At 32.3% G+C, this 26,316-nt stretch overlaps 3 protein-coding genes across 3 annotated transcripts; 2 read left to right on the forward strand and 1 right to left on the reverse strand.

The window, feature by feature from the left end:
- The first annotated feature begins 450 nt into the window (after positions 1-450).
- On the forward strand, positions 451-21,507 carry LOC123680193. The gene is made up of 3 exons (XM_045617976.1): positions 451-608; positions 16,020-16,260; positions 19,871-21,507. The coding sequence occupies exons 1-3, from the start codon at positions 521-523 to the stop codon at positions 21,366-21,368; spliced, it is 1,827 nt and encodes a 608-aa protein (XP_045473932.1). The 5' UTR covers positions 451-520; the 3' UTR covers positions 21,369-21,507.
- Positions 8,132-10,293, forward strand: LOC123680194 (GATA zinc finger domain-containing protein 14-like). The gene is made up of 2 exons (XM_045617977.1): positions 8,132-8,674; positions 8,716-10,293. Exon 2 carries the CDS (start codon positions 8,811-8,813, stop codon positions 9,999-10,001), a length of 1,191 nt encoding a protein of 396 aa, XP_045473933.1. The 5' UTR covers positions 8,132-8,674; positions 8,716-8,810; the 3' UTR covers positions 10,002-10,293.
- Positions 21,508-22,772: 1,265 nt separating the features above from the next.
- On the reverse strand, positions 22,773-23,780 carry LOC123680835 (craniofacial development protein 2-like). Its single transcript, XM_045618952.1, has 2 exons — positions 23,055-23,780; positions 22,773-22,955 (listed from the first exon to the last, which is right to left on the reverse strand). The coding sequence occupies exons 1-2, from the start codon at positions 23,778-23,780 to the stop codon at positions 22,773-22,775; spliced, it is 909 nt and encodes a 302-aa protein (XP_045474908.1).
- Between the last annotated feature and the right edge of the window lie 2,536 nt (positions 23,781-26,316).

Here is a 26,316-nt window from a genome sequence, read left to right on the forward strand (position 1 = left end):
TAAAATAATGAACCATGGACTAATTTATTGAATTAACGTCATACTATTTCACTCGAAGTGGAACGTAAACCATGTCAGTTGTATTCAACATCCATATTAAAAAGTTAAATATAATATTTAACAAATACACATTCAATCAAGAACTGCGCCTGTACAATAACTTCATCCTTATTTCCGTACAGTTTTTGAAGTTTTTTTTATTGCACGAACTTTTGTCATTCTGGCCTTCTGAATAATTTCAAATTCATGAATTTCAAAATAAAAATAGTGTGAATTGATGCGAGAATCTTTTAGATCACAGGAAATAAACATTCTTGTATTAATCCATCACTTAATCAAAATATGTGCTTCCCTAGCATTTTACTCGGATAAATCAAAAATAGCGATAACCCCTAATTGAGTCATACGCATCATGATAATTTCTCATTATTACATTTAAGATATTAGTCATTCGATTAATCGAAACTAATTTGTAATTCTATGTAGTAATTTCAGTTCACAGCTTATCACGAAAAGCAATATGTTCTATAGAGTTCTCGGTCATTCCACTATTGTATCATTAATTTTCTATTGGATTTTCAAGAATCTTGATTTTGTTCGGGGATCAGGTGAGTGAATAGAAACATGGGCGCCCGCAGGGGGGGGCCAGGGGGGGCCATTGCCCCCCCTGAGATTTTGATTGTCTCATTTTTCAGCACAACACCCTCAATATTACTTCCTCAATCCAAAGGGCAAGGAAAAAAGGAAAGTAATGGATTCACAACAATTTCCGGGTTTTCAATGGAATTACTATACATATATCCATAATATACTATACACATATCCATAATCGGCATGGGCGCCCGCAGAAATTTTTCTCAGGGGGGGCAAAATGAAAATAATTGAAAAACAATAAGGCATCCACAATTGTCGTAGGCGACATCAGTATTCCGTTTCTTTCTATTTCTGTATTTATATTTATCACCAGCGTCTACTCTGAATTTCAAAAGATCACTAAAAGTGGTAGGTATAGGGTGGACAAAAATACAATAGTTTCGTGTGTGCTCATAAAATAACGCATAATATTGATAAATATTAAATAAATAAATTGATTCGAGTCATGTGTGTCGCACAGAGTAGACGTGTGTATATTCTGTTCCTTGAAATCTTACCTCAAAACAGTAGTTTCAGTAAATTATTACTAACAGCTTCCAGTCGATTAATAATCATAGAATTATTTCTTAAAATCCATAAAATGCCGTTTACGAAAGGGCAGAAAGATGAAATTAAACAATGTATATTGGATTGTTTTTCCGATAAGGATTTTATGTCGAAGTTGGTAGAAAAAGTAACAGATGTAGTCAAGACAACAATAAATACACACCTGGAGAGTCTAGAATGTAAGGTTAGTGAACTTCAAAACAAAGTCTTATCTCAAGAGGAAGAAATTTCAAGTATGAAAACGTCAATAAATAACTTGGAACAAGAGAGTAAATTAAAAAATTTAAGGATGTATGGTCTTGAGGAACAGCCGAAGGAAATCTTGAAAGACAAAGTACATGAGGTCCTTAGCAAGATAATAACAGAAGACAAATTTGATATTCCTCCTTGCTATAGACTAGGTAAAAACAGCATCGATAATAAGAAACCTAGGCCAGTTTTATTAGAATTCAATTCCATTCAGGAAAAAAATGTGATATTTTATAACAAAAAGCTACTAAAAGGAACTGGTATCGTTATAACTGAAGATTTAACTAAAATCAATCATGAACTCTTGAAAAGTGCCGTAAATAAATTTGGAAGAGGAAAAGCTTGGTCTAATCATGGAAGAATTTATTTCAAATTAAATGGTAAAACTAAAAAACTTCTATCTACTGAAAATCTGAAAATGTAAATTTTATGTATTGTAGGAATGGAATATATTTTCGTTGGTGCATACACATACTTTTTTTTGTTCTTGAACAGCTGTTTGTTCTTATTCTTTTTATATTTAACTGCTTTTCACTCATATTCTTTTGAATTTTCAAAATATATTTATTTTTTTTTTCATACATAATAAAGTGGGATAATTTCTTGTACTATAAATAATTCCTATTTTGTGTATAACTTATGTAGAATGAAATGAGAAAATTATCCATTGCCTTCTACAATGTCAGGTCACTTGTACCTCATTTTTCCGATTTTAATTTATTCTTGACTAGTCAAAAATATGATATTTTAGGCTTGACCGAGACATGGTTGTCATCAGATATTTCTACAAGTTTGGTTAATATAGATCAATATAACTTTGTGAGAGTTGACAGAGTTGGACGAGGTGGGGGTGTTGGAGTGTATATCCGTTGTGGGTTGGATTTTGAGGTCTTGCTTGGGGAGTCTTTATCTCATCTTGAACATTTATGGCTCAGAATTAAGGTTGGTGGAAAAAATATTGTAGTGGGAACTCTATATAGACCACCTAATGGTTCAATCTCAAAATTTTTTGATAAAATCGAAGATTCAATATCTAATTTTTATTCATTTGGTCACGATGTTGTTTGTGGTGGCGATGTAAATATTGATTTTCTTAATGTGAATGACTCAAGGACAATAAAATTTAATGAAATAATCGACATTTTCAATCTGAAACAAATTGTCAATGATGCCACACGGATAACTTAAAACTCTTTCACGTTGATTGATATCATTTTGGTAACTTTTGGTGATAACTGTAGAGCGGGTGTAGAATCTGTGGACAATATTTCTGATCACAATTTGGTTTTTTGTAATATAAATATTATATGTGAACATAAACAAACAAAAATATTCAGGTCAAGAAATCTACGTAGTGTTGAACAAGAGTTGCTTCAAGAATTTTTGTTGATTACACCTTTTAATAATATTCTCAATATTGATGATGTTGATTCGAAGAGTTGTTTCACCGAACTACTAACTGCTCTATTTGATGAAGTTGCGCCCTTGCGAATATATAATAATGAAAGAAAAAGAAATGCCTGGTTTACTCCAACAATAAAAGAAATGGTGAAACTTAAAAATAGGTTTTTTCGTAAATATAGAAAAACTAGGACACCTGAAAGTTGGGAAGGCTACAAGCGAATGAAAAATCTAGTTACTAACGCTATCAATCGAGAGAAAAAAGCTCATCTCGTACATTGTCTCAATAGTTCCCAGACTGACACAAAGTTATTGTGGAGAAAACTAAGGGAATTAGGTATTTATCGCAAAGTCAATAACCATTCATTGCCCAACAACCTAAAAAGCCCAAATAAAATAAATGATTTCTTCTTGCAGTATACACGTTATGAAGAACCTGATGATACTCTGATTAATTATTATTCTAATACACTTTTGATGGACTTTGATGAAAAATTTGATTTTTGTTTGACAGATGAACAGGAAGTTTCAAAAATTATAAATAATATAACATCCAATGCCACTGGCCCAGACCAGTTGAATATCAATATGATTCGCTTGTGCTGTCCCTTCATTCAACCGTATCTTGTAAATATTTTAAACTCCTCTATTTTGGCATCGGAGTTTCCTGCGACTTGGAAGATATCGAGAGTCTTACCAATACCCAAGGTCAATAACCCGGAGCAATTGAATGACCTACGACCTATTTCCATCTTATCCCCTTGTTCAAAAATTTTAGAAAAACTCTGCGCGATTAGAATACGAAAACACCTAGATAAGTTCAAAATCTTGCCCGAAAGACAATCTGGATTCCGAAAGGGATACAGTTGTTGCACGGCTCTGTTGGATGTAGTTGATTCTATACTGTCTGATATTGATTTGGGGGCGACGTGTGTGTTGACCTTGCTTGACTATTCCAAAGCCTTCGATAGAATGAATCACGATTTGTTATTCGCAATCTTGATGCATATTGGGTTTTCAGTTGATGCTATAAATTTCGTTAAAAGTTATCTGATAGGTCGAAGACAATATGTGGAAACGGAAGAGGGTAATTCGGATATTGGAGTTGTGGGAGGTGGTGTACCGCAGGGTTCAGTACTGGGCCCTCTGCTTTTCTGTATATATACATTTTACATCACGTGTGACATACAGTACGGTAAAGTATTTCGATATGCTGATGATATACAGGTCTTACATTCTTTTCATTCATGTGATGCCAACAGAGCAAGTTCTATTATAAATACTGACTTGAATGCTCTTGCAGAGACCTCTAAAAAACACCAACTTTTGCTCAACCCTAAAAAAACGAAGGTTCTCATATTCGGAAAAAACAAGGAGCATGTTTCTGCCAATTTAGAGATCAGATGGAATAATGAAATTCTTCCGAGCGTAAAGTCCGCCACCAATCTGGGTGTTGTAATAGATACGGAATTGAGATTCAGTGATCATGTTTCATCGTGTACACGCAAAGCCTTTGCGAGTTTGAGGATGCTTTATCCTCACAGGAATTCCCTTACAACTAAACTCAAGATATTGCTGACGGATTCTTTGGTTTTGAGTCATTTTAACTATTGTGACGTAGTATACGGTCCATGTCTCACAAGAGCAGATAAGAATAGGATTCAGCGGGTTCAGAGATCTTGCCTTCGATTTATTTATGGAATACGTAAATATGATCCGGTAATTCATAAACTGAAGTGTTGCAATTGGTTGGATATGGATAGAAGACGAGAACTTCATTCGTCTGTGTTGTTTCATTCCATCATAGTTCACCAGAGTCCACCTTACCTATACAATAAAATACGTTTTCGATCTGATGTACATAATCTCAATTTGAGGCATAGGGTACTGATTTCACCACCTGCTCATTCAACAGTGTTGTTCACTAGATCTTTTTCTTACCAACTTTACGCTTTGTACAATCAGATACAGAATGACTTCAAGGATCTCGGTCTAGCCAAGTTTAGGTACAGGATGAAGCAATTGCTTCTTGGACGATTAGTGTGAGGTGCAAGTGGTATGATTGAATGTTTTCATCTTTTTTTTTTTATTAAGTGCATGGAATTATGGGGGAACTTTTTTATTTTTTTTCATGTAACTTGTGGAACAAACAGTTTGTGTGAATTTGGAGCTTAATTTCATATCAGTTTTTACTGCCTTAAGCTCCGGTTTGCAGACGTTATTTTTTTTTTTAGCGTTATATTTTCTTGAACATTTATCTGTTATGTAATACTTCTGCAAATAAAGAAATTTATTATTATTATTATATTATATTCTTTATTAGTTAAATCAACAATATTATCAAAAATACTTATTGTCTAGCGCTAATTGATTTGAATGTAACACCCTGTAGTTTGTTACATTTTTAGATTAATAAAAATGAGCTGTTTCCAAACATGTTTGGTACTTTTGGTCTAGCAGACAGAATATGAAAGAAATTATTTCTTATTTTTATACATTTTTATCAATCTAAAAATGTAACAAACTACAGGGTGTTATATTCAAACCAATTGCCGTATTTTTGATAATATTGTTCATTTAACTAATAAAGAATGTTACGCGTCACTTTATGAGCACACACAAAACTATTGTATTTTTGTCCACCCTGTACCAATTGGAATCAACATGTGATACATTTTTGGAATCTGCTCGGCCAGAGTATTCGGAAAATTGAGCCAAAATGGGGGTATTCCATTAAAAAAAATGACGCTGACGTCATTACTCGAAAGTAATTCACCCTGTATATTAGATTATTATTTTAAAATACGGTAAATTAAAATAAAAAATCGACATGTTTCAGGATTATTTCTTAAAATGGTCTGCTTAGCTGAAAATGAATTTTGTTCCATACTTAACGGTTACGGACGCAGTGTATAAGATGAATTTATATATAAACAAATTGACACGCATGGAGTGCTTTCGGTTCCATGATTTTTCTTCACCCAAGAAAGTTTTTAATTCAAAAAATACCTCTGCCGATTATGGATTATATGTATAGTTATTCCATTGAAAACCGGAAAATAGTTGTATCATAAGAGATAAGTACAAGAAAGCAATTAATTTTCATTGTGCCTCCCATAGGTTGAATTTAGTAATAAATGACATCAGTAAAATAACTGAAATTCGTAATAGCATTGGCACCGTTAATGACATTCTAGTCTTTTTTCGAAAGAATACCTCAAGAAGAAATCTGATTCCAAATATTCCTTTGTTTTAGGAAACTCGTTGGTCAGCTAAATATAAATCTTTGTGATTTTCGCTGAAAACTTCAATACTATATTCAAAACTCTCTTTGCTATAAAATCTGGAGAAATTTCAATGAATTCTTCAACAACAAAAAGAGCAGCTCAGGTATGGGCTGCAATAAACTCTTTCACTTTTGTGATTTGTTTGACGGTAGCAAGTCAAATATATTGAAATCAATAGCAAATATACTACAAGGTGTTTCTATTAATTTTGTAGATTTTCACCATCATATAAATTTAATTATAGAAATATCGCTCAGATGATGCATGCTTCGCAGAATTTTTTTCGAAAGCGGTAGACAAATGTACAGATCTAATTATGAAGCAGATTCAGCTGAAGATTACTTCAAAAAATCTATATTCATCCCATGTTTAGATCATTTGATTTCAGCCCTTGAAACGAGATTCTCGAAAGAACATGTAATGCTTTTTTTTTTGTTCAATTTTCTGCCGAAGAATTAAAAATTACTAGATATTGAATCTTTCGCACCTAAGGTCGGCAATATGTATATCATTGAAAATTTAGAAAGTGAATTGAACATTTGGAATGAGTATCTAAATCACAAATGGATGAAAACATAAAAATTGAAGATCTTATCGGACAATGTAAATTTTCTCCTGCTGTCAAAGAATGCCTTATTCTTCTCCTTACATTTCCATGTACTACTTGTACTATAGAGCATAGTTTCAGCATTTTGCGCAGAATTAAATTTTAGTTTAGAATAAAATATGCCTACTCTGTTGTATAGCGATCAAGTATTTCGTCTTCAGAATTAATATAGTTTTTACGAGTTGTTTTTTTGCAATTTATGATTTGTTAATTTTGATAATATACTTATTTGTTGTTTTCACAATCTGGAGCAATTCTGTGTTATTTTGAATCATATTTTAGTAGCAAGTTTTAAACTTTATTGTTTGAGTCATTCAGTGTATATTTCAAGATTTATTATTCATTTATTATTTGTATAAACATAGTTTTATCGAGCATATATGTATTTATTTTTTATTTCGTTATTACTCGTTGATTCTTCTTTATTTATTAGAAATTATAATAATTATTTCATTCCGTTCTCCATATTTTTTATATTTTATATTTTTGTGAATTGTTTCATTGAATGTGACTCGTTTTGAAAAGAGTTACCGTATTATTTTACATCACCCTATGTTGTTGATGTTTTAAAAAAATGTTGAAGTGGAAAACTTCATAATTTTTATTTTGCACAGTCCTCCTCCCACTTATGAATATAAATACATAAATAGAAAGAAACGGAATACTAATATCGTATACGACAATGATATACGCGTTATCGTTTTTCAATAATTTCCATTTTGCCCCCCCTGAGAAAAATGTCTGCGGGCGCCCATGAATAGAAAAGTACCCCTAATGTTATGTCAGTAGCGTTGATAAGATATATGTAGTGGCCTAAAGGGTTTAATTCATTCATCAATGCGGGATTTCCCTTACTTCATTTAAAAATTATGAAACTTTGAACTAAACATTATTATTTATAAATTACGCTTTTATTGAACTGTATAAAAGATGAAATCTTAAAGATTAAGAAACTATTTACTATTCCACCATAATTCATATTCAGGGTGATTCACTGCCATGGCCTATTATACGTCTATGGAAAACTAATCATAATTTCGTGCTGAAAATTCTTATATTAGGATTTGAAAAAATGATATTTTCAAACCTCTACAACTTCCGGTTATACGGGAAACAGAATACTACTTTCTTATTTCAAATAGCACACCCAATATATTATTGCATGAGTAGATGGCTTATTCGATGACAATTTCAGCAATATGCCATACCTTGGTGAAAAATCAACGGTTCATGAGTTAATGGGATTCTTATCACAAAATGGTGGTGATGAGAACTCACATTTTGTTCAATATTTCGGCGGAAAAATTCATCATTTTCGTTTCTGCCAATATATATATATATATATATATATATATATATATATATATATATATATATATATATATATATATATATATATATATAATTACAGGATTCCATCCCGTTCTGATCAATTGACGTAATATTGTATTGTTCATTTAGATTCACATATCAGTGTGCTGCATTTTGCTTACACCAGCATAATGCAGGTGGTTCGACGCGTGGCGTCAATTGAGATAAGAAAATATAATGTTATAAATAGGAGACAATATGTTATTGTCTCTTTAAATATTTCGGAAATAATAGCGCGACGGGAATCTCGCGACGTATTATCTGAAATATTGTGCCGGTCGTAGAAGTGAAAAACAAAAACTTTCTTTCGACTATCAGTTTCAACTGAGAAGCAACCCCTAAGAAGAAAACCAGAGGCTCGATCATTGGAGTAGCGCCCAGGACAGTTTCAACTTCAAACAAGGAATATCAACGAGGTGAGCAATCCTTTCTAACTGACTCCCAGTTTACCTATTCTGGCCCAAAAATAGTCAACCTTTTCCCAAGTTTTGAGCGTAAAACTTGTATAAAAGTTTTTTCTAGGTTTCTTATAAAAAACCGATCACAAAGTTTTTCCTAGGTTTCTTATCATAAAAAAACCGATCACAAAGTTTTTCCTAGGTTTCTTATTATAAAAACCGATCATTAAAATTATCAATATTACTTCTTTTAAACAGTTCCACGGTAAGAAAGAAAAGAAAGTAGCTAGAGTTAAAATGGATTTATCAACTGCAGAAAAGTTTGGATCACTCCTTCCTAAATTTTCAGGAATGGAGAACGAATTCCATTCTTTTATTAAAAACGTAGAAAGTTATTTAAGTATGTTCAGTAACGAAAATGAACTTATTAAAAAATACTGTTTAGCTTTAGTTAAATCAAAATTAGTCAGTAGAGCACTTGCTGAAGTTTCTACCTCAGATATCCCCGATAATTGGGATCATCTGAAAAGATTTTTGAATAATAAATTTGGCGATCAAATCAATTTAGATGTGTTGATTCACCAATTACAATTCTTAGAAAATAAATCAGATATGATTAGCTTTATAGATGAAATAATTTCGATGAAAATAAGAATTAACTACAGAATAGATGCTGACACGATGCCAGCTCAAGAAAAACAATTGTATAAGACTAATATATTGAAAATTTGTAAAACGGTGTTAATTTCGAATGCACCAACGGAACTTAGAACTTTTTTAATCGCGAATAATGCCTTAACGTTTGACCAAACCATAAATGCAATTAAAGATTATTTGTCAAACATGGAGCAATATGATTTATTAGATAAAAGTAGAAAACATAATTTTCAATCGCGAAGGACGAAAAATAATTTTCAAAATAATAATTATAATAAAAGAAACTATATTCCAAATAATTATAGATCAAATTATATTCCTAATAATTATCATTTTAGATCGAATAATAATTATAATTCGAATTTAAATTCAAATTTCCCCTCACAACCTATTCAGTTTAATCAAAGACCTGTGAATAGATACTATCCCTCAAACAAACAAGTTTTTGGACATACTAATACTAATACTAATGTTTTGAAACCAAATCCCAACCAAAGAATTAATACACCACCAGAAAAAATGTCAGTGCAAACAAGAGTTTACCCCCAAAAACGTCCAAATTATTCGACGCAATTCCCAACAAATCCAAATAAGAAATTTTATTCCAATGAACAAACTCCCAATTATACATTTGAGGAATTAACCCAATTAGATTCGAGTCAGAATAAAAAAAATTATTATGAACAAAATGATAGAGGTCGTTGGAAAACCTCGAGTTCAAATAAATCAAAACAATTTCCCACAAAATTCGCAATTGGCAACGTTTCGACTTCAAAAAATTTTGAGGAACGAAATTTTCGAGACCCTACTCTAGAAAACGAATTGACTTAAATCATACGCTAGATAATACGAATCAAAATCCTATGGAAATACCAGTAGACCTTAGTCATCTAGAAACTAGAAAGAGAGATAAATCACAAAATCAGAAATTGCGTATTGCAAGTAATTTTAGAAAACTAAATGAAAAAACTATTGACAGTAATGACTCAAAACTGGAAATAAACAGTCAATTGTCGAAAACTATAGAAATGAATAATATCGAAAACGTATTTTCTCTAATTCTGTGGTTATTCCGTTCATTCTTCCACATCTTGTAGAACAAAATCGTGCGAGAATATATCAGAAAGGCACAGTTTTCATGGTTATATTTTATTATTTTATTATTCTATGTTGGCACTCCGAACTTTCCGCTACGGCTTTATCTGTCAATTCATCAAATTGCCTTAAAGAAATTAGTTCTGCCAACCAACATTTTTCAATGCAAAAATCACTAAATTATATTTATGGAAATATTTCATTAATTTCAATGAAAATGCAATGAATTAGAGAAAATAATGTATAATACTCGTACAGAAGGCTCATATAAATAACTATTCCAAAAGCGATATAACTAATGATACGAATAATAGCGAAACCTTTGAAATCGAAAATAATAAAGTAACGGAAGAAATATTAGATAAACCCTCTGAATTATTAAATACTAGTGAACAAAAAGATAATGAGTTTTTGATTCATAAATTGATGGAAGATGTAAATTATCATAATTATACGGATATTTCCAGTGATCCAAAACGAAAATACTTAAGGACGAAAATAAATAAAGAATTTTCGAATCATATGAATTCCCATAAATTTCCCCAAGATATTTGTCGAAAAAGCAAATTCAAACGACCTCCCATACAATTTCAATCAAGTTACGTAGGTCACGAACCGTTCAATTACTCCTATTGTAATACAAACCCAACTGTTATCAAAGCACCGATTATTCGCAACCTTGATCCTATATTCAGAAGAAAGCAAGTATGCAATTCACGATTTTTCTCAACTAATAAAGAATGTGCTTACCCATTGAGTAGAATTATTTTAGAATCTGATAATGAAAAAAATCAAATTGAAACATTGAATTCCCAAATAGATGATTTGAATGAAATTGAAGATTTAAATTGTATTGAAGATTTAAATGGTATTGAAGATTTAAATGGTACTGAAGATGACTTAGTGTCAATAATTAATCAAGTTACTGACGAAGAATTGATGAATGCTTGGAATTACTAAATACAGGTGAATGTGAAAATGATGATTCCAATGAAAATGAAGATGAAAATATAATTGATTTCGAAACTTCAAACGTGATTATACACGATGATGTAACCATTCACAGTAGTATAGAAAACCCTATCTTTGAAATACCTTATACGGAGAGAAGTATAAACTCCGCGAATTTACAGGTCATATTTAAAAAAGCATCGAATTATGATGTTACGAAAATTAAATTGTTCGGAGAAAAATTAAGATTTCTTGTATCAGTAAATTCTGTCGAAACAGATTTATGTAGATTCATTCGAGAATATCTACGTCCAAAAAGTCCTTATACAATATACTTCAAATCATTAGAATTAGAAAAACCTCTTATACGAATTTTGCAAGAGAAATTCGATTATAAGAGCCTTGATTTGAAAATATCGAGAACATTAGTAGAAGATGTCGAAGACAAGGAGGAACAACTCCTTAGAATGAAACAATTCCATGAAACCAAAACTTCACATCGTGGATTACGCGAAAATTTATTAAGTTTGAAAAGAAAGTATTATTGGCCGAATATGAATAAAGATATTCAGAATTATATGTATAAATACATGTGAAATTTGTCAAAAATCTAAATATGAAAGAACTCCAGTTCAACTTCAATTTAAACCAAATCCCGTCGGTACAAAACCTTTTACTCATGTCTACTGTGACACGATTAAATTTAATCAAACAAATTGTTTAAGCGTGATAGATTCTTTTTCCAGATTTGGACAATGCTATCCTTTGTTACAAAAGACAGGATCAGAAATTATGGACAAATTATTAATTTATTTTAGTCATTATGGAATCCCTAACAAAATTACTTGTGATAATGGGATCGAATTTAAAAATAATGTAATACAAGATTTTTGCAAAGTCCATAAAATCGAAATACATTATATCACGAATTATAACCCAAATTCAAACGCATTAGTTGAAAGATTTCATTCTACTCTCATAGAACAATTGAGAACAATTGGAAATAAAAATTTGACTTTTCAAAGTAAATTAGCTCAAGCTTTATTAAGTTATAATAATTCAAATCACTCAAGTTTAGAAATGACCCCCATGCAAATTATTAAATTACTCATTACCCATTGAACGTACGCATAATGAACAAGTTCAAAATTATGTTGAAAATTATATTGAAAATTTGAATGACATCACAAATCAAATAGAAAAACAGCGAGATAAACAGTTAATCCGTTTAGAAAAAACGAATTATAAGAGACGTGCGAAAGAAGATCACCCTCTTAATAAAAACCCAACTTATATTAAAGCTCCAATTACAAGAAAACTTGATCCTGCATTCAAAAAGTGAAATTGATTCACATCGTATAAAAGATGATAAGAATAAACATATTTATCATAAGAAAATTATGAAGCAACGAAAGAAGTAACTTTCAAATTTTATTTTCAGATTCAACATGGATCACCATTCATTTACATTGATAATTATAATTTCAATGATAAAAGTAACGAAGATAATTAATTCACTAGAAACTATTCCAATTGAAAATAATGTATTGCCGATTCAATTAGGAAAAGCTTACATAACAAAAACGAATTTACAACTAATTTATCATATTGATTTAAATAAAATAGAAAATGTAATTTTGGCATATCAGAAAGAAATAGATAAATTTAAGAAGGAACCATTAGGTTTTTCGCAGACTGCAAACTATAGATATTTGCAAGAGTCTAATAAAATAAATATGGAATCGTTCGAAGAAATAGTTAATGAAAAAATACGGACTAAGAGAGGATTGATTAATTTAGGAGGCAAAATCTCCAAAATACTCTTTGGAACATTAGATTCTGACGATGAAGAATTGTACAGAAATTATTTTAATAGTATAAAGAAAAATGAGGAAACCCTCATAAGGAATCAAAAGAAGATCGCTACTGTAGTTAATGATTTGAAAAACAAATATATTGATAAATTTCAGAAAATGCATGATAATCTTGAATTATTAAAAATCGTACCAGCACTCGAAGAAGTTCAGCAAATGCATCTTATGACTTTTGAACTCAAAGACATTAAAAATACTTTGGATGAAATTCAAACTGCAATTAGTTTTGCTAGGTTACATTTGTTGCATGAATCCATTTTACCCTATTCAAAGTTTTTAGAAGTAATCAAAAATTCAAGTATCATTCCCTTACATCATATAAAAGACTATTATCAATTATGCCATACTAAGGTAATTTTCAAAAATAAAATTTTACTATTTCTTATATCTATTCCAACCATTTATGAAAAGGGATACGAATTATACAAGTTTTACTTTCTTTCCCAAAATAATGAATCCCTTTCCTTAACCGACTCCTACATGCTCTCACAAGAAGAAGAATTACTATGGAGTACGAGTCAATGTCACCCAGTTGAAGAAGACTTCCTATGCGATCAAGATCTACTATCCAAGCCTCCAGAATGCATCAGAAATTTATTGAAAAATCACAAAGAAAATTGTTCAAGAATTGTATCAGTCCCACAAGCTAACTTGAAACTTCTAGAAGATGGAAATATCCTCTCAATCAAAAATGAAAAAGTCCAAGAGAAATGCCCACAGCAAACAAAACATTATTTCATACCCCCAATGGCAATCCTTCGTTCAAGATGTGTTGTAGGAAACACACAAAAGGAAATTTTTCCCATTTCTACGATTATGGAAGAAAAATACATTGTCCTGCCCAAGATGGCTCATCCAATGAAGAACCAGCCCAGTTCGAACTTCAAGAAAGAAGACATCCCTGACATCCAGTTGGAAGACCTAGAAGAATGGCACATCCAACCAGGATATTCATTAATTTTTATTCTTATGTTTATAATAATATTGATTTTGATATTTTCTCTTATTTTTAAATATTTGAAAAATAATAGACTTGCTAAAGTCACACCTATTATAGGTGATAACTTTAACTTAGGTGGGGAGGAATTACAGGATTCCATCCCGTTCTGATCAATTGACGTAATATTGTATTGTTCATTTAGATTCACATATCAGTGTGCTGCATTTTGCTTACACCAGCATAATGCACGTGGTTCGACGCGTGGCGTCAATTAAGATAAGAAAATATAATGTTATAAATAGGAGACAATATGTTATTGTCAGTCAGTCAGATAGACAGTCAGATAGATAGTCAGCTTTAGAATCATCTTAGATTCATCCTATTGTTCATTTCCCTATTTCCTTGTAAATAAATTCGTTTTTAAAAACGTGGTTTTCTCAACGAAAAACATAATTATATATATATATATATATATATATATATATATATATATATATATATATATTATATATATATATATATATATATATATATATATATATATATAGCTTTATTCTCATAAACATAATATATATTATGTGAAGAGATAACGTCAAATAAAACAAAGTACAAATCCTCACCTACAAGTAAATAAAGAGCGCTCAGATCTAAGATGAGAGGAACTCTAGAATGAATAGGGTTCTCTTTCTATCAGAAATTGTTTCAAGTTAGATTTGAAGGACTTGAAAATTTTTATGGTTTGGATGACTTAAGGAATTTTTTTAAAAAGAAAAACGCACATATACTCTGCATTTTTCTCAGCGTTAGATTATGTTTTGGATAATGCAAAGGGAACATTCGCCTGGTAGCTATTTATTGAAAACTTACACTACTACAGCCTATTGATTACACCTTATTAGGCTATGAAAAAAAAAAGATGGTAAGTTATACCCACGGCAACTGATGAAGCGACCATTGCCGGAATTATTTTAATTATTATTATTATTTACAAAAAAATAGAGTAGGGGTTTCCACCCATAAACTCGAAATTACAAAAATAAAATGGAATTCATAAACTACTTATTATCAATAAATGTTGATTCAGCGCTGTAAAGGCACATCAAATTGTCAAACAAAGGCTTGTTCTCGCAAAAAATTACAACTGAATTGTATTTAATTGTGCAAATGTATTAATAATGACTGTCAAAATAAAAATGATTGATTATTTGTATTTTTTCTTATTTTTTATTTTTTCGTTTTTCATAATAAATTATCTTTTTTCAACAATTTTCATTTTTATTTTCAATTTTTTTGTTTCTTTTTTAATTGATTAGAAATAAGGTTCTTATTATCACAAAAAATAATTGGACTCGGTCCATTTACATGGAATCTAGGGAATTGGGGTGTGAAAAATAAATGGACCGATAAATCTCCCGCAACATCTTGAATAATAATCTGTAAGCTTTTCTGAGTTCGAAATTATTTACAGAATGCGGTCCTCACATTTTGCACACTCAAGTCTATGGAACGCCCGCACATACATTCCTCATACTAGGCCATATCTATGTAACACCTGTGTTGCATATTGTACTGGTGCCGGTACTGTTCTGATTGCATTAACTAAAATTTAATTGATAACTTCTGAAGTACAATTTTCCTTTTCTGAAATATAATTTGCTGTTTCTGAAATTTAATTCAATATTCTCAATTACAAATTTGTTTTTCTGAATTACAACTTCCTTATGTGAATTTCATTTTCGTTTTTGTGAATCTGAATCTATAACTTAAGTGATAACTTCTGAAGTACAATTTTCCTTTTCTGAAATATAATTTGCTGTTTCTGAAATTTAATTCAATATTCTTAATTACAAATTTGTTTTTCTGAATTACAACTTCCTTATGTGAATTTCATTTTCGTTCAATTCCGGATGCTATTCAACTCCACAGCCCTGGAGTAGATAAAGCTTTATAATCAAATAATAAATCGAGTAATCAATATTTTTGTTTTAGAATATATAGTGAACACAGAGAAATGCAAATTGCCGCACCATGAGCCTTTCAACAATGAGACATTGGGTATATGGTTCTCTGAATATTATGAACCATGTAGTAGTAAACCTCTTCTAAGTCGTGTGAAAAAAACTAACAGTAAAGCAACACTTCACATTGAAGAACATTTACTTCCCCTATACGGGCAAAATGTTACTTGCTGCGTTGCTGATATAATAAGAGAGACGGAGGATAGAATAAGGTCAGTACAACCAACAATTTTTGAAACAGAATCATTGTTCATGAAGTATTGTTGCCTCTTGTTCTTTTTACTTTGTGAGTGGCATCTGATAGGTAGATTTGATTTATATTTATCTGATCTACTCGTAATACTTACTACTGATTGAATATAGATATCGATCGGTTTTTTTTCATGTTTTTGCCAAATAAACAAGTTTTCGTGGAAAAGAAAAATATATCTATAATATTTGAAGCACTCGTGGTATTACCTTTGATTATACAACTCATTATCTGATGAACCAATAGAATCCGTGAATTTTCCATAGTTACGGCGTATTGATAAGTGAATATACTACTTGACGACGTCATATAGGTAATCGTTTTGTGGTTTCGCCTTCTGCCATATTGTGATCATTTCCATAATAACATTCTTTGGACGTTCGCCAAAAAATAAAAGTCAAGCTCAGTGAAATGTCATTGAATTATCAGAATGCAGGGCTTTGGTTATAGTTATTGAAATTATTCCTAATATAATCGTAACGAATACCACTCGAGAATAGACAATATATTTCGATTATACGAACCTCTTCACTCGACGTAGTTCACGAAACACCACTCAAGCTGCGCTTTCCTGATGTTTCGTGAACTACCTATGTCTCGTGAATCGGTGTAAAATCGAATATTGTCTATGCTCTTGTGATATTATAACTGATTATTTTATTTGTGTTTTTGATTAAATTACAAAAATCGATCATCGACATTTGGCTATATTCAGTTCTAATCACGCCTTGCCATAGATTTTATAGTACATGATTGTTAGGAGATATCTATTAAATCTATTAAACGATTAGCATAGCGAAAAAGACTGATTTTCTTTCTCAATCTCTTCCTAATTTCTAGATTTCTGTGTATTTTTAGTCTTTTTTTTATAATTTTCTCTTTTCTTCTTTTTCTTAACTCTCTTTTTTCCTATTTTTTTTTCTGCACCCTCTGGTAGTTGTTTGTATTTCTGAAAAAAGTCGGAACAAAGCATTCTTGAAAGCAAAGGAGGTATTTTCTTCTTCGGATATTCTCTTTATTAATTTTTTTCTATATTGAAACTTGAGGATGATTTATTTTTTCCAGCGGACAAAGCATTTTACTACTCTACTTCTGAATACTGTAACCTTCTGGCCATTCTCGACATTCTCAAAAAGATGGTCAATAAAATCATAAAACAATCATAATCGAATGTCAATTGATTTTTTCCGTAAAATTAATGATTATTCAGTCTTCGTTATCGACATCATTTACTGACAATTTTTTTTTAAAGCAGGGGGAATCCATTTACTGACGAACCTTATTCAAAAGAACAAGTGTGAGAGTCCTGACCCTTGTTCCTTGGGATAAGGTTCGTCTGTAAATGGATTCCCCCTGCTTTAAAAAAAAAGAAACTTACTGACATAAAGTTGTACGTTGTATCGACACCAACATTTCTTGTAGGTACTCCTGTTTGATAATTTGACGGAAAACAGCATGTCGATAATTGGTACCTACATAGAAAATTGGGGGTCTTTTGAACATACCAACAAAACAAAAAATAGGTAAAACATTAAAAGTGAGTTTCTGCTGGAATATAAAAAATCATCTTGCGAGGCCCATTTATCGACAACTGTGTCGATATTTGGAACAGCATATTTCAAATGTACCTATCATCGACACCCCAATTTCTCATTAAGTATGAAACGAATATTCTCTCGACGTCGACTGACACTCGTCAGATCATCAGCAGTTATTGTGAAAGGAATGCTTAGGAGAAGTGGTGAATTCATATATGTTCAGGAAACTACAAAGTTGTAACTTGTTGACTGAAAATTTTCATCCGACTTTTCTTCATCTTAATATTTAGAAAACAAATCGAAATTGTAGATACCTTATGTTCCACCCAGCATTTTTTTTTGGAAATTGTTTGTTAGTAACTATTTAGTTACAGTTTCCTAGTTATCGACAATTTCGATTTTTTGTGTGACAAATGTAACACAAAAAATTTCTTTTGTAACCTAAACTATAATAGAAAAACTTCATTTTTTTTCGCTTCCAATAGTACTTCTGCAGTAACTATTTGTAATACGAAAAATTGGGTGCTATTTTTCAATTATTGTTTAGAAGAAGGATATATACACGGCTTTCCGTGAATATGAAATGTGATGTTTTTTTATAGAGAGAGAGAGAGAACTTTATTGACTACACATCAAATTTTTTTTTTTTATATTACTCTTACTGTTTTATATTTTATTGAATATATATTATTAACACAAATTGAGTTTCTAACTTCACAGTTCAGGGGTGTTATTTTCTATTATAGTTCAGGTTAAAAATTAATATTTTTGTGGTACAAATAGTTAGGTACTTCTTCTTCTTCTTTTGGTGCCTATTCAATCTGGATGTTGGCTAACACGATGGCGTTAGGTACTAACGAAGTTCTATTATATGATTTTTGAAAAAGTGGGTGCTAACTTCACATCTCAGGAGATTTAGCTTCCTATTATAGGTTAGGTTACAAACGAAAATTAACATTTACTAATGATGGACTTTCGAACTGAATTTTTTTTTAAGGAATATTAAAAAAATCGGAAAAAATCGTAAGTTATCACCCCCGCGAAATGCGATATTTTTCTACCAGAATCTTTGAGGTACAAACGAAAATTTTGGTGTAAAAAAATTCTTCATTTTCGAAAAAGTGGGTGCTAAATTCGCATTTTAGGAGCTATATTTTTCCATTATAGGTTATTTTGTTACAAACAGTTACTAACGATGGACTTTCAAACTGATTTTTTTTTTCGAGAAAAATCGCAATAATAGAAGAAAAGCGTGACATTGGCACCTCAGCGGAATGCAATTTTTTTCGACCAGTATCCTTCAGGTAGAAACAAAAATGTTTATGTTACAAATAGTTACTACAGGTTATCTTTCCCCTGAGCTCGAGCGACGTGCCGATTATTTTGTTAAGATCTCTGTCCAAATTCGGCCATTACGTAGGATTTGTAATTCAGATTCATTATATCTGTTGAGAATGGAATTCTAAGTACAATAAAATCTTATCGTGTTAATACTTTTCAGGTGTTGGATAAAATTGAGGAGTTTTCCTCCCATTCATGCGGTCCCTTTATATTCCAGAATTTTTTAACTCTTTTGAAGGAATTTACATTTACTGAAATTTTTCTGAATATATCAAACTGCTATAATATCCTTTTGTTACTTATACTACCCAAACAACTTGTATTTTGGGATTGCTCACTCTTTTAATAATTATTTAACAATATTTAGTTGATAATCACGGTCGGATTTCTCGGATTGTTGAACAGAGTTAAATAATTCCGGACATACTAGCTGTAATCTACTCGGCTTTTCACATGACTTCTGATTATTTCGATTTGGTTTTATTGCTGGTTACTAGGCTGGCAGCTAGGAACTAGCAGCTCTCGATACTTATTTATTGAAAACAATATATTGTGTCCGTCGACCAACGCATGTTCGGAGTACGCGAACTTATTCAACTGAAAACACAATTCGTGTTTATGGTGTTTATTAGAAATAAAGTCATTTTACTTTCAATTAATTAGAAACTACTATAATTTTTAAATTTTTTTCAGGTGGACGGAGTGCAAGCCATTCACACACAAAACTGATCTTAACAGCGATACCGTAACTATACTCTGTCTGGATGAATCAGGTCAAGAGGTATATAAGAACGCTCATCATGCTGTTCTGAAAAATTCGGAAACAGAAGAAAAATTCAATCGAATTACTACTGGGATAAAGCCTACAAGTGTTCTTTTCATTGTAATTGACAGTGTTTCCAGATTGAATTTGATTCGAACAATGCCGAAAACGAGAGATTATTTATTAGATAATAGTTTCATAGAATTAAAAGGTTATAGTAAGATAGATGATAATACTTTTCCCAACTTTGTGGCTCTTCTTACTGGCCTAAATAAACGACAGATCAGTACCATCCATTGCACTGGCAGAAATATCAATGAATTCGATAATTGTCCGATGATATGGTATAATTTCAGTAAATCAGGATATGTTACTGCATATGGTGAAGATTGGGGTTACTTAAATACTTTCAATTACCATAAAAAAGGTTTCACAAATCCGCCAACAGATTTCTATTATAGGCCATATGTCCTTGCTACCGAATCTTTGGGAACGCTCCTGCTTAAGGGGGCGCCATTTTGTGCTGGACCTGAATCTTCAGGTGAAAGACAGTTGAATCTGGCATTAGACTTCTCTAAAACATTCAAAAATTCACCGTACTTCGGTATTTTTTGGATGAATACATTCAGTCATCAAGCTCTAAATATTCCACATCGTTTTGATGACAAACTACGTGAATTCTTCACAAATTTGAAGGCTGAGGGCATATTAGAAGACAGCATAGTGATACTACTCAGTGATCATGGTATGAGATTAGATCACACAATAAAGAGAACCATAACTGGTTGGTTTGAGGAACGTCTCCCTGTAAATCTTATATCTGTCCCAGAATGGTTCGAAAGGAAATATCCTGAGAAAATCAAGAATTTGAAAGTTAATAGTGATAAACTGACGTCTACGTATGACTTGTACATGACTCTGCAAGATATCCTACAATTGTCCTCTCAGGAGTATAAAATGGTACCAAGTCTTGCTTGTCCGAAATGTGTCTCCTTATTCAACGAAGTGCCAACAAGAACATGCAGTGAAGCAGGTATACCTCAAGAATGGTGTACCTGTATAGGTCACATGCAATATCTGAATCAAACAAGTTATTTGGCAATAAAGGGTGCACAATTCGTCTTAAATCGTATAAAATCTAAATTGAACCTTTTTAATTTAACTCAAGTCTGTTCGGAATTCCGAATATCTTATATAAAAACAGCGGGACTATCTGAAACATCTGAATTCAATAACGAAAAATATATGTTCCTCAATTTTATAGCTTCTCCTTATGCCGAATTCATTGTTTCACTTAAATATAAAAAAGTGGAGTCAACACGAAGGGAAAAATTCAGTATATTACTTGATGCAGTCAGATTAGACAAAGGAGACAATACTTGTATTACTATTTCTGAAATCTCTCAATTTTGCAACTGTAAGAGGTAATACAATAATATTTGCTTAGACAAATGACGTTGACTGCCATTATAAATTAAACATTCTTCACAAGAATATTTTCTATTTCTCCCTCATTACCTCATAGACATGTGTCTGTTTCTATAATGAAATAAACTATTCACTTTTATATATGTTTCAATACTATTTCCATCTGCAAGATAGAAAATTACCCCTTTCCACTTTAGAAAATAACACAATAATTTTGCTGCCTCCTCATTTCAGCATTCACCTAAATATGTTTAATTATGATGTAATTATCATTAAGGCTCTCATTCACACTCAACTATTCTTATGTTTGTTTCATTGTTTTCTATTCCAATTCTCATGATACTCAATATCCATTTAATTTTTTGACATCTCTGTATAAATATTGTACAGGGTGGGCAAATTTCGATGTTTTAGCACTACAACTTTTGAACCAGAGGAGATAGACAAAATTTGATACCCCATTCTCGATCTCTTTTTCTGAGGAACTGACAAGGGTAGTATTCATTTTTGGCCACCTCCTTTTGTTTTCGAGGCGAAAATTGGAAAAACGGCGATATCGAAAAACATTTATATCTCCGATAATACTGATGATAGAGCTCTGAAATTAAAACATTATACAGGCACTTTTTTACGTAGAATCCAGTGGCGTGCTCGTCTTTCCAAAAGGGTTTTTAATTACGAAGCTATGTCCCAAAGTTATGTTTTTTTAAATGGAAACACTATATTTCTGTGCCAATTTTTGAAAGCTTAATTTTTTCTGATTTCAAAAATATATAAAGGCGGCTCAAGCTGCTGGTAATACTGAGGCCTCTGTAGCAATTGGGTTCCCTCCGGTCTCCTTCTTTAAAAATCGAAACTAGGTAGGCATGTTTCCATTCTTTTGGGGTTGTTATCGTACTACAGCATATATTCAAAAAAGTCGTCAGTCTTTTGACTATTTCTGTACCTCCATTTTTGACCAACTCTATCGGTATATCTCCAGGGCCGGGAGATCTTCCATTCTTCATTCTCTTCATTTGTTGCTGCGTTTCTTCTATAGTTATTGTCATAATACGGTTATGGTCATCATGGCTATATCCTTCTTCTGCTTCATTCCTTGCGAAGTCTCTGTTTTCCGTTAAAAGCGTTTTGTAGTGATCTTCTCAGTCCTTCATGTTAATTATATTCAGTGTTTTATTTGTCTCGTTGGTTTTGAGTGATCTAATTGTTCTCCATACTTCCGTTGATTGCGCTCCACCTATATAGTTCTCGATTTGGTAACACTTTTTCTACCAGAATCGGTCCTTAGTTTCTTTGATTTTTTTTTCAGTTCTCTATTCTTGCTCTTATATCTGTCTCGACTGTTTTGATCTTCATTTGCTAACCAGTTATTAAATAAGTTGTTTTTATCCTCTATCAGTTTTTTTATGTGAACCATGGAGGTTTTCTTCTCATTTTTCTGGCTGGCATTGGACCCAGAGCTTGCATTGCAGCTGAGTGTTGTACTGCTCTCATGTTTTCATATTCAGTTTCCACGTTATTGTTTGGCGGTCTAGCTCTAAGCTCTTCTGCTAGTCGACTTTGATATAGGGTTCTTATACTTTTCTGCTGTAATAGGTATAGATTCAATCTCTGTTATTCAGGTAGTTTCTGTTGTTCTTCATTGTTCGGATGTTTACTCAGTTGTTTCCTAATAAAAGGACATACTATCTTAGCCTCCACCATGTAATGATCGGATCCACAGTTTGGACCTCTTTTCACTCTGCAATCTTGCCATTTGAATCGACTTTTCTGTTTACATATGAAATGATCCAGAACAGATTTCTCATGTAGAGATGGCCTCTCCCAAGTGTATCTGTGTATTTTTTTATGTTCAAAGAACCCATTCAGGATTTTCAAAAAGTTTTGAGTACAGAAGTCCATAAGCGTTTCTCCAGAGTTGTTAACACATATCTCACCGAACTGCCCCACCACATCATGGTCGAATCTTGATCCGACTCTTGCGTTTAGGTCACCAGTAAGAATAACCTCTGGGTGATGAGGAAGAGCATTTGAAATCCCTGATAAATCAGCATAGAATTCGTCCTTCAGTTGTTGTGTAGAATCATTACTGGGTACATACACTGCTATCACTGTGGTATCGTAACCATATATAGAAAGCGTCAAGGTCATGATTCTTTCCGACTTGTATTCATATGTCTTGATATATTTCTTGTGGCGTTTGTTGATGGGGATAGAGACTCCAGCCGCTGCTCTCCGCGATTTGTCCACGCCTGACCATAGATGTATGTAGTTGTCTCGGTCCTCATTGTCTTTACCTTTTCTCTTAGTTTCTGTTAGAACAGCAAAGTCTGTACTATTCTCATCCAAAACCAACAAAATTTCATGCATCTTGTTTGATATTCCCTGCACGTTCCAAGTTATCAATCGCATAGTCCGTTTTCTCGCCAGTCGTCGCCGTATGATTCCATTCCCATTCCGAGGCTTGTTGAATGTAAAAGTAGCATAAAATTAATGATTTTACTGATGTTGGGTAGCTGGCCCAACGCCCAAACCCCCATTCTTGGAGGACCAGGCTCTTCTGTTAGGGTGTGTTCCATTAGTCGATATGTTCCAGTTTTCAGGCGCCGGAAACTCACCTTTCACCCTCTCTCGTCAGCTCCATCACGTACATAAACTTGTACGATCTGTACCCAGCTACTACGAGGCGACCTGCCTTCGAGGACGTGAGAGTAGGATTTGCTGGTAGAGCTGAACTCTATTCCAAGAGTCTCCGGCCCTTTCGCCGGAAAACAGAGGACATTACCCAGAGTTTTATTGCAAAATGACCATCGACAGGACATATTGTCTCTGAGATCCTATACCAGCTTTTAGTAGCTATTAAGGAGCTTAAATAGGAAAAGGACATAACGGAGTTTTCTTCTATTTTTTAGGGAAATGAAACCAAATTGAATCAAACGAAGATTATTGTTTTCGGGATTTCTAGGTATTAAACGAAAATTGTATTTGAAAGAAATAAACTTTAAGAATCTATTCTGAATTCTCTCGAGCCTGGCAATATACATACATATAGTGCATATTTTGGATTCCAAACTACAGATGCAAAGTTGAGTTTACTGAAAACATAGGAGTTATATAAAATGGTGAAGGTTTTCAAATTTATAAAGTGTCTACTGTTTCTTTTAACAAAGACCAAAACTAGCCAGTTGATCGATATGAAGGTCAAAAATCAGCTTAGAGTCAAAAACTACCTCCAAATCTTTTATGTTATCTACCCTAGACAAGACAGTATCTTCAAGATTATAAGGATAAATAATTTTATTGATATTGCGCGAGAATGTGATTACCCGGCATTCATCTGAATTCGAATATAATTGATTTTTACCACAGAAAGTAGAAAGGGCATTCCGAGGGGCATTCAATTCAGACAGCAAATCTAGGCAATCCTGTTCGGAGCTGATACTTTTCATTTTCTTTAAATCATCCGCGAAGAGGAGGAATTTATATTTGGTAAAACATTTAGCAATATTATTGATATATATAAGAAACAATAATGGTCCCAAGTTTGAGCCTTGAGGTACAACAGAATATGCCTCAAAGAGATTCGAAGAGTAGCCCTCCATCGAAACTGGAACCTATCGGACAATTATGACTCAAACCATCCAAGCATATTGCCACCCACACCAACCTCAGCAAGGCAGAGATTAATCTCTTTATATATTATTTAGAGTTTTTTTCTTATGTTTGTATATGTTAAAGGCATTTAGGAAACAAATACAATATTCATGAATTATACGCTTATTATGCAAAATCTCTTTATATATTCAGAGTTTTTTCTTATGTTTGTATATGTTAAAGGCATTTAGGAAACAAATATTATTATTAAAAATAAAGGTTTATTTTAGGAAGTACATAATTGTATCTCAGCGAAGAAATCTTTCATCCATGTTCAAAGAATAGATTATAAAATTCCTTTCAATCTCTTCTAATTGGTTTCCTGATTGATGATACATATTTTCGATGTCTACAACTTCTTCATTAAGTGGTTCATCAACAATATCCTCAGGATTATCTCCTTTCAACTCTTTCAAGATAAACACATTATGTAGAATACGTCCTGATATCACGAGGAGACAAATTAGATCTAGTCTGGCCGTCTCCAATAATTTCAATCGACGAAATTGCTTTTTTTCTTTTCACAAAGCACATTCAAAAATTCTTCGATTTCAGCTCGGTTAGCTCCGTCATCGTTCGGCAAATCAAGTACTGTTAGGGTTTATGTTTTGTGGAAGCAAAGTAATATTTTAAGATATTTATTATTAACAAACTGAAGACTTATTTCAACGCTACGTCATTACATTACTGAACCTCCATCTTGTTGTTGTGTCAATTGTCAACAGTGTCAACCATAGAAAAATATATATCACTGAATTGTCTCTTCTTCTAACACTCCCCCTCGATTTAAACACTTTTCTCAACAAAAGTTTTACAATCGTACCTAGTATTCTATGATATTTAACAATTTGCATATGTTTACAAATTTTTCTTTACATAGGGGTTTTGTCAGAATATCTGCAAAGTTATCATTTGTGTTCACATATTCTATTTTGATTATCCCTTTATTAGTCAAGTCCTTAATGAAATGTTCTTTAATGTCTATGTGTTTAGCCCGTTTTGAATTTTCGTAAGTTTGCGCCATTGAAACCGCACTCAGATTGTCCATTTTCAATGTCGCACACTTCACTTCACTGAACTCGGAGAGAACACCCTTCAGGTTGACCAATTCTTGAGCACTGGCTGCGGCTGCAACGTATTCAGCTTCTGCTGTTGAAAGTGCAACGCAAGTCTGCTTCTTGGAGAACCAGCTGATTGGATTTCCCCCATACAGTATTAGTGATCCACTAGTGCTCTTTCTATCACTTCGATCACCTGCCCAATCTGCATCCGAATAGGCTTCCAGTTTTTCTGG

This window comes from Harmonia axyridis, chromosome 5, assembly GCF_914767665.1.
Source record: "Harmonia axyridis chromosome 5, icHarAxyr1.1, whole genome shotgun sequence".
In the NCBI taxonomy this organism is placed as follows: domain Eukaryota; kingdom Metazoa; phylum Arthropoda; class Insecta; order Coleoptera; family Coccinellidae; genus Harmonia; species Harmonia axyridis.

What these genes read in the sequence shown, in the direction of transcription:
- LOC123680193 (XM_045617976.1), top strand. Translation starts at nt 521, where the DNA reads ATGTTCTATAGAGTTCTCGGTCATTCCACTATTGTATCATTAATTTTC. An exon ending in TGATTTTGTTCGGGGATCAG is followed by an intron (nt 609 to 16,019) that starts GTGAGTGAATAG and finishes TTTTTGTTTTAG; the next exon opens with AATATATAGTGAACACAGAG. An exon ending in GAGACGGAGGATAGAATAAG is followed by an intron (nt 16,261 to 19,870) that starts GTCAGTACAACC and finishes AATTTTTTTCAG; the next exon opens with GTGGACGGAGTGCAAGCCAT.
- LOC123680194 (XM_045617977.1), top strand. Translation starts at nt 8,811, where the DNA reads ATGGATTTATCAACTGCAGAAAAGTTTGGATCACTCCTTCCTAAATTT.
- LOC123680835 (XM_045618952.1), bottom strand. Translation starts at nt 23,780, where the DNA reads ATGCGATTGATAACTTGGAACGTGCAGGGAATATCAAACAAGATGCAT. An exon ending in ACATGGTGGAGGCTAAGATA is followed by an intron (nt 22,956 to 23,054) that starts GTATGTCCTTTT and finishes TACCTATTACAG; the next exon opens with CAGAAAAGTATAAGAACCCT.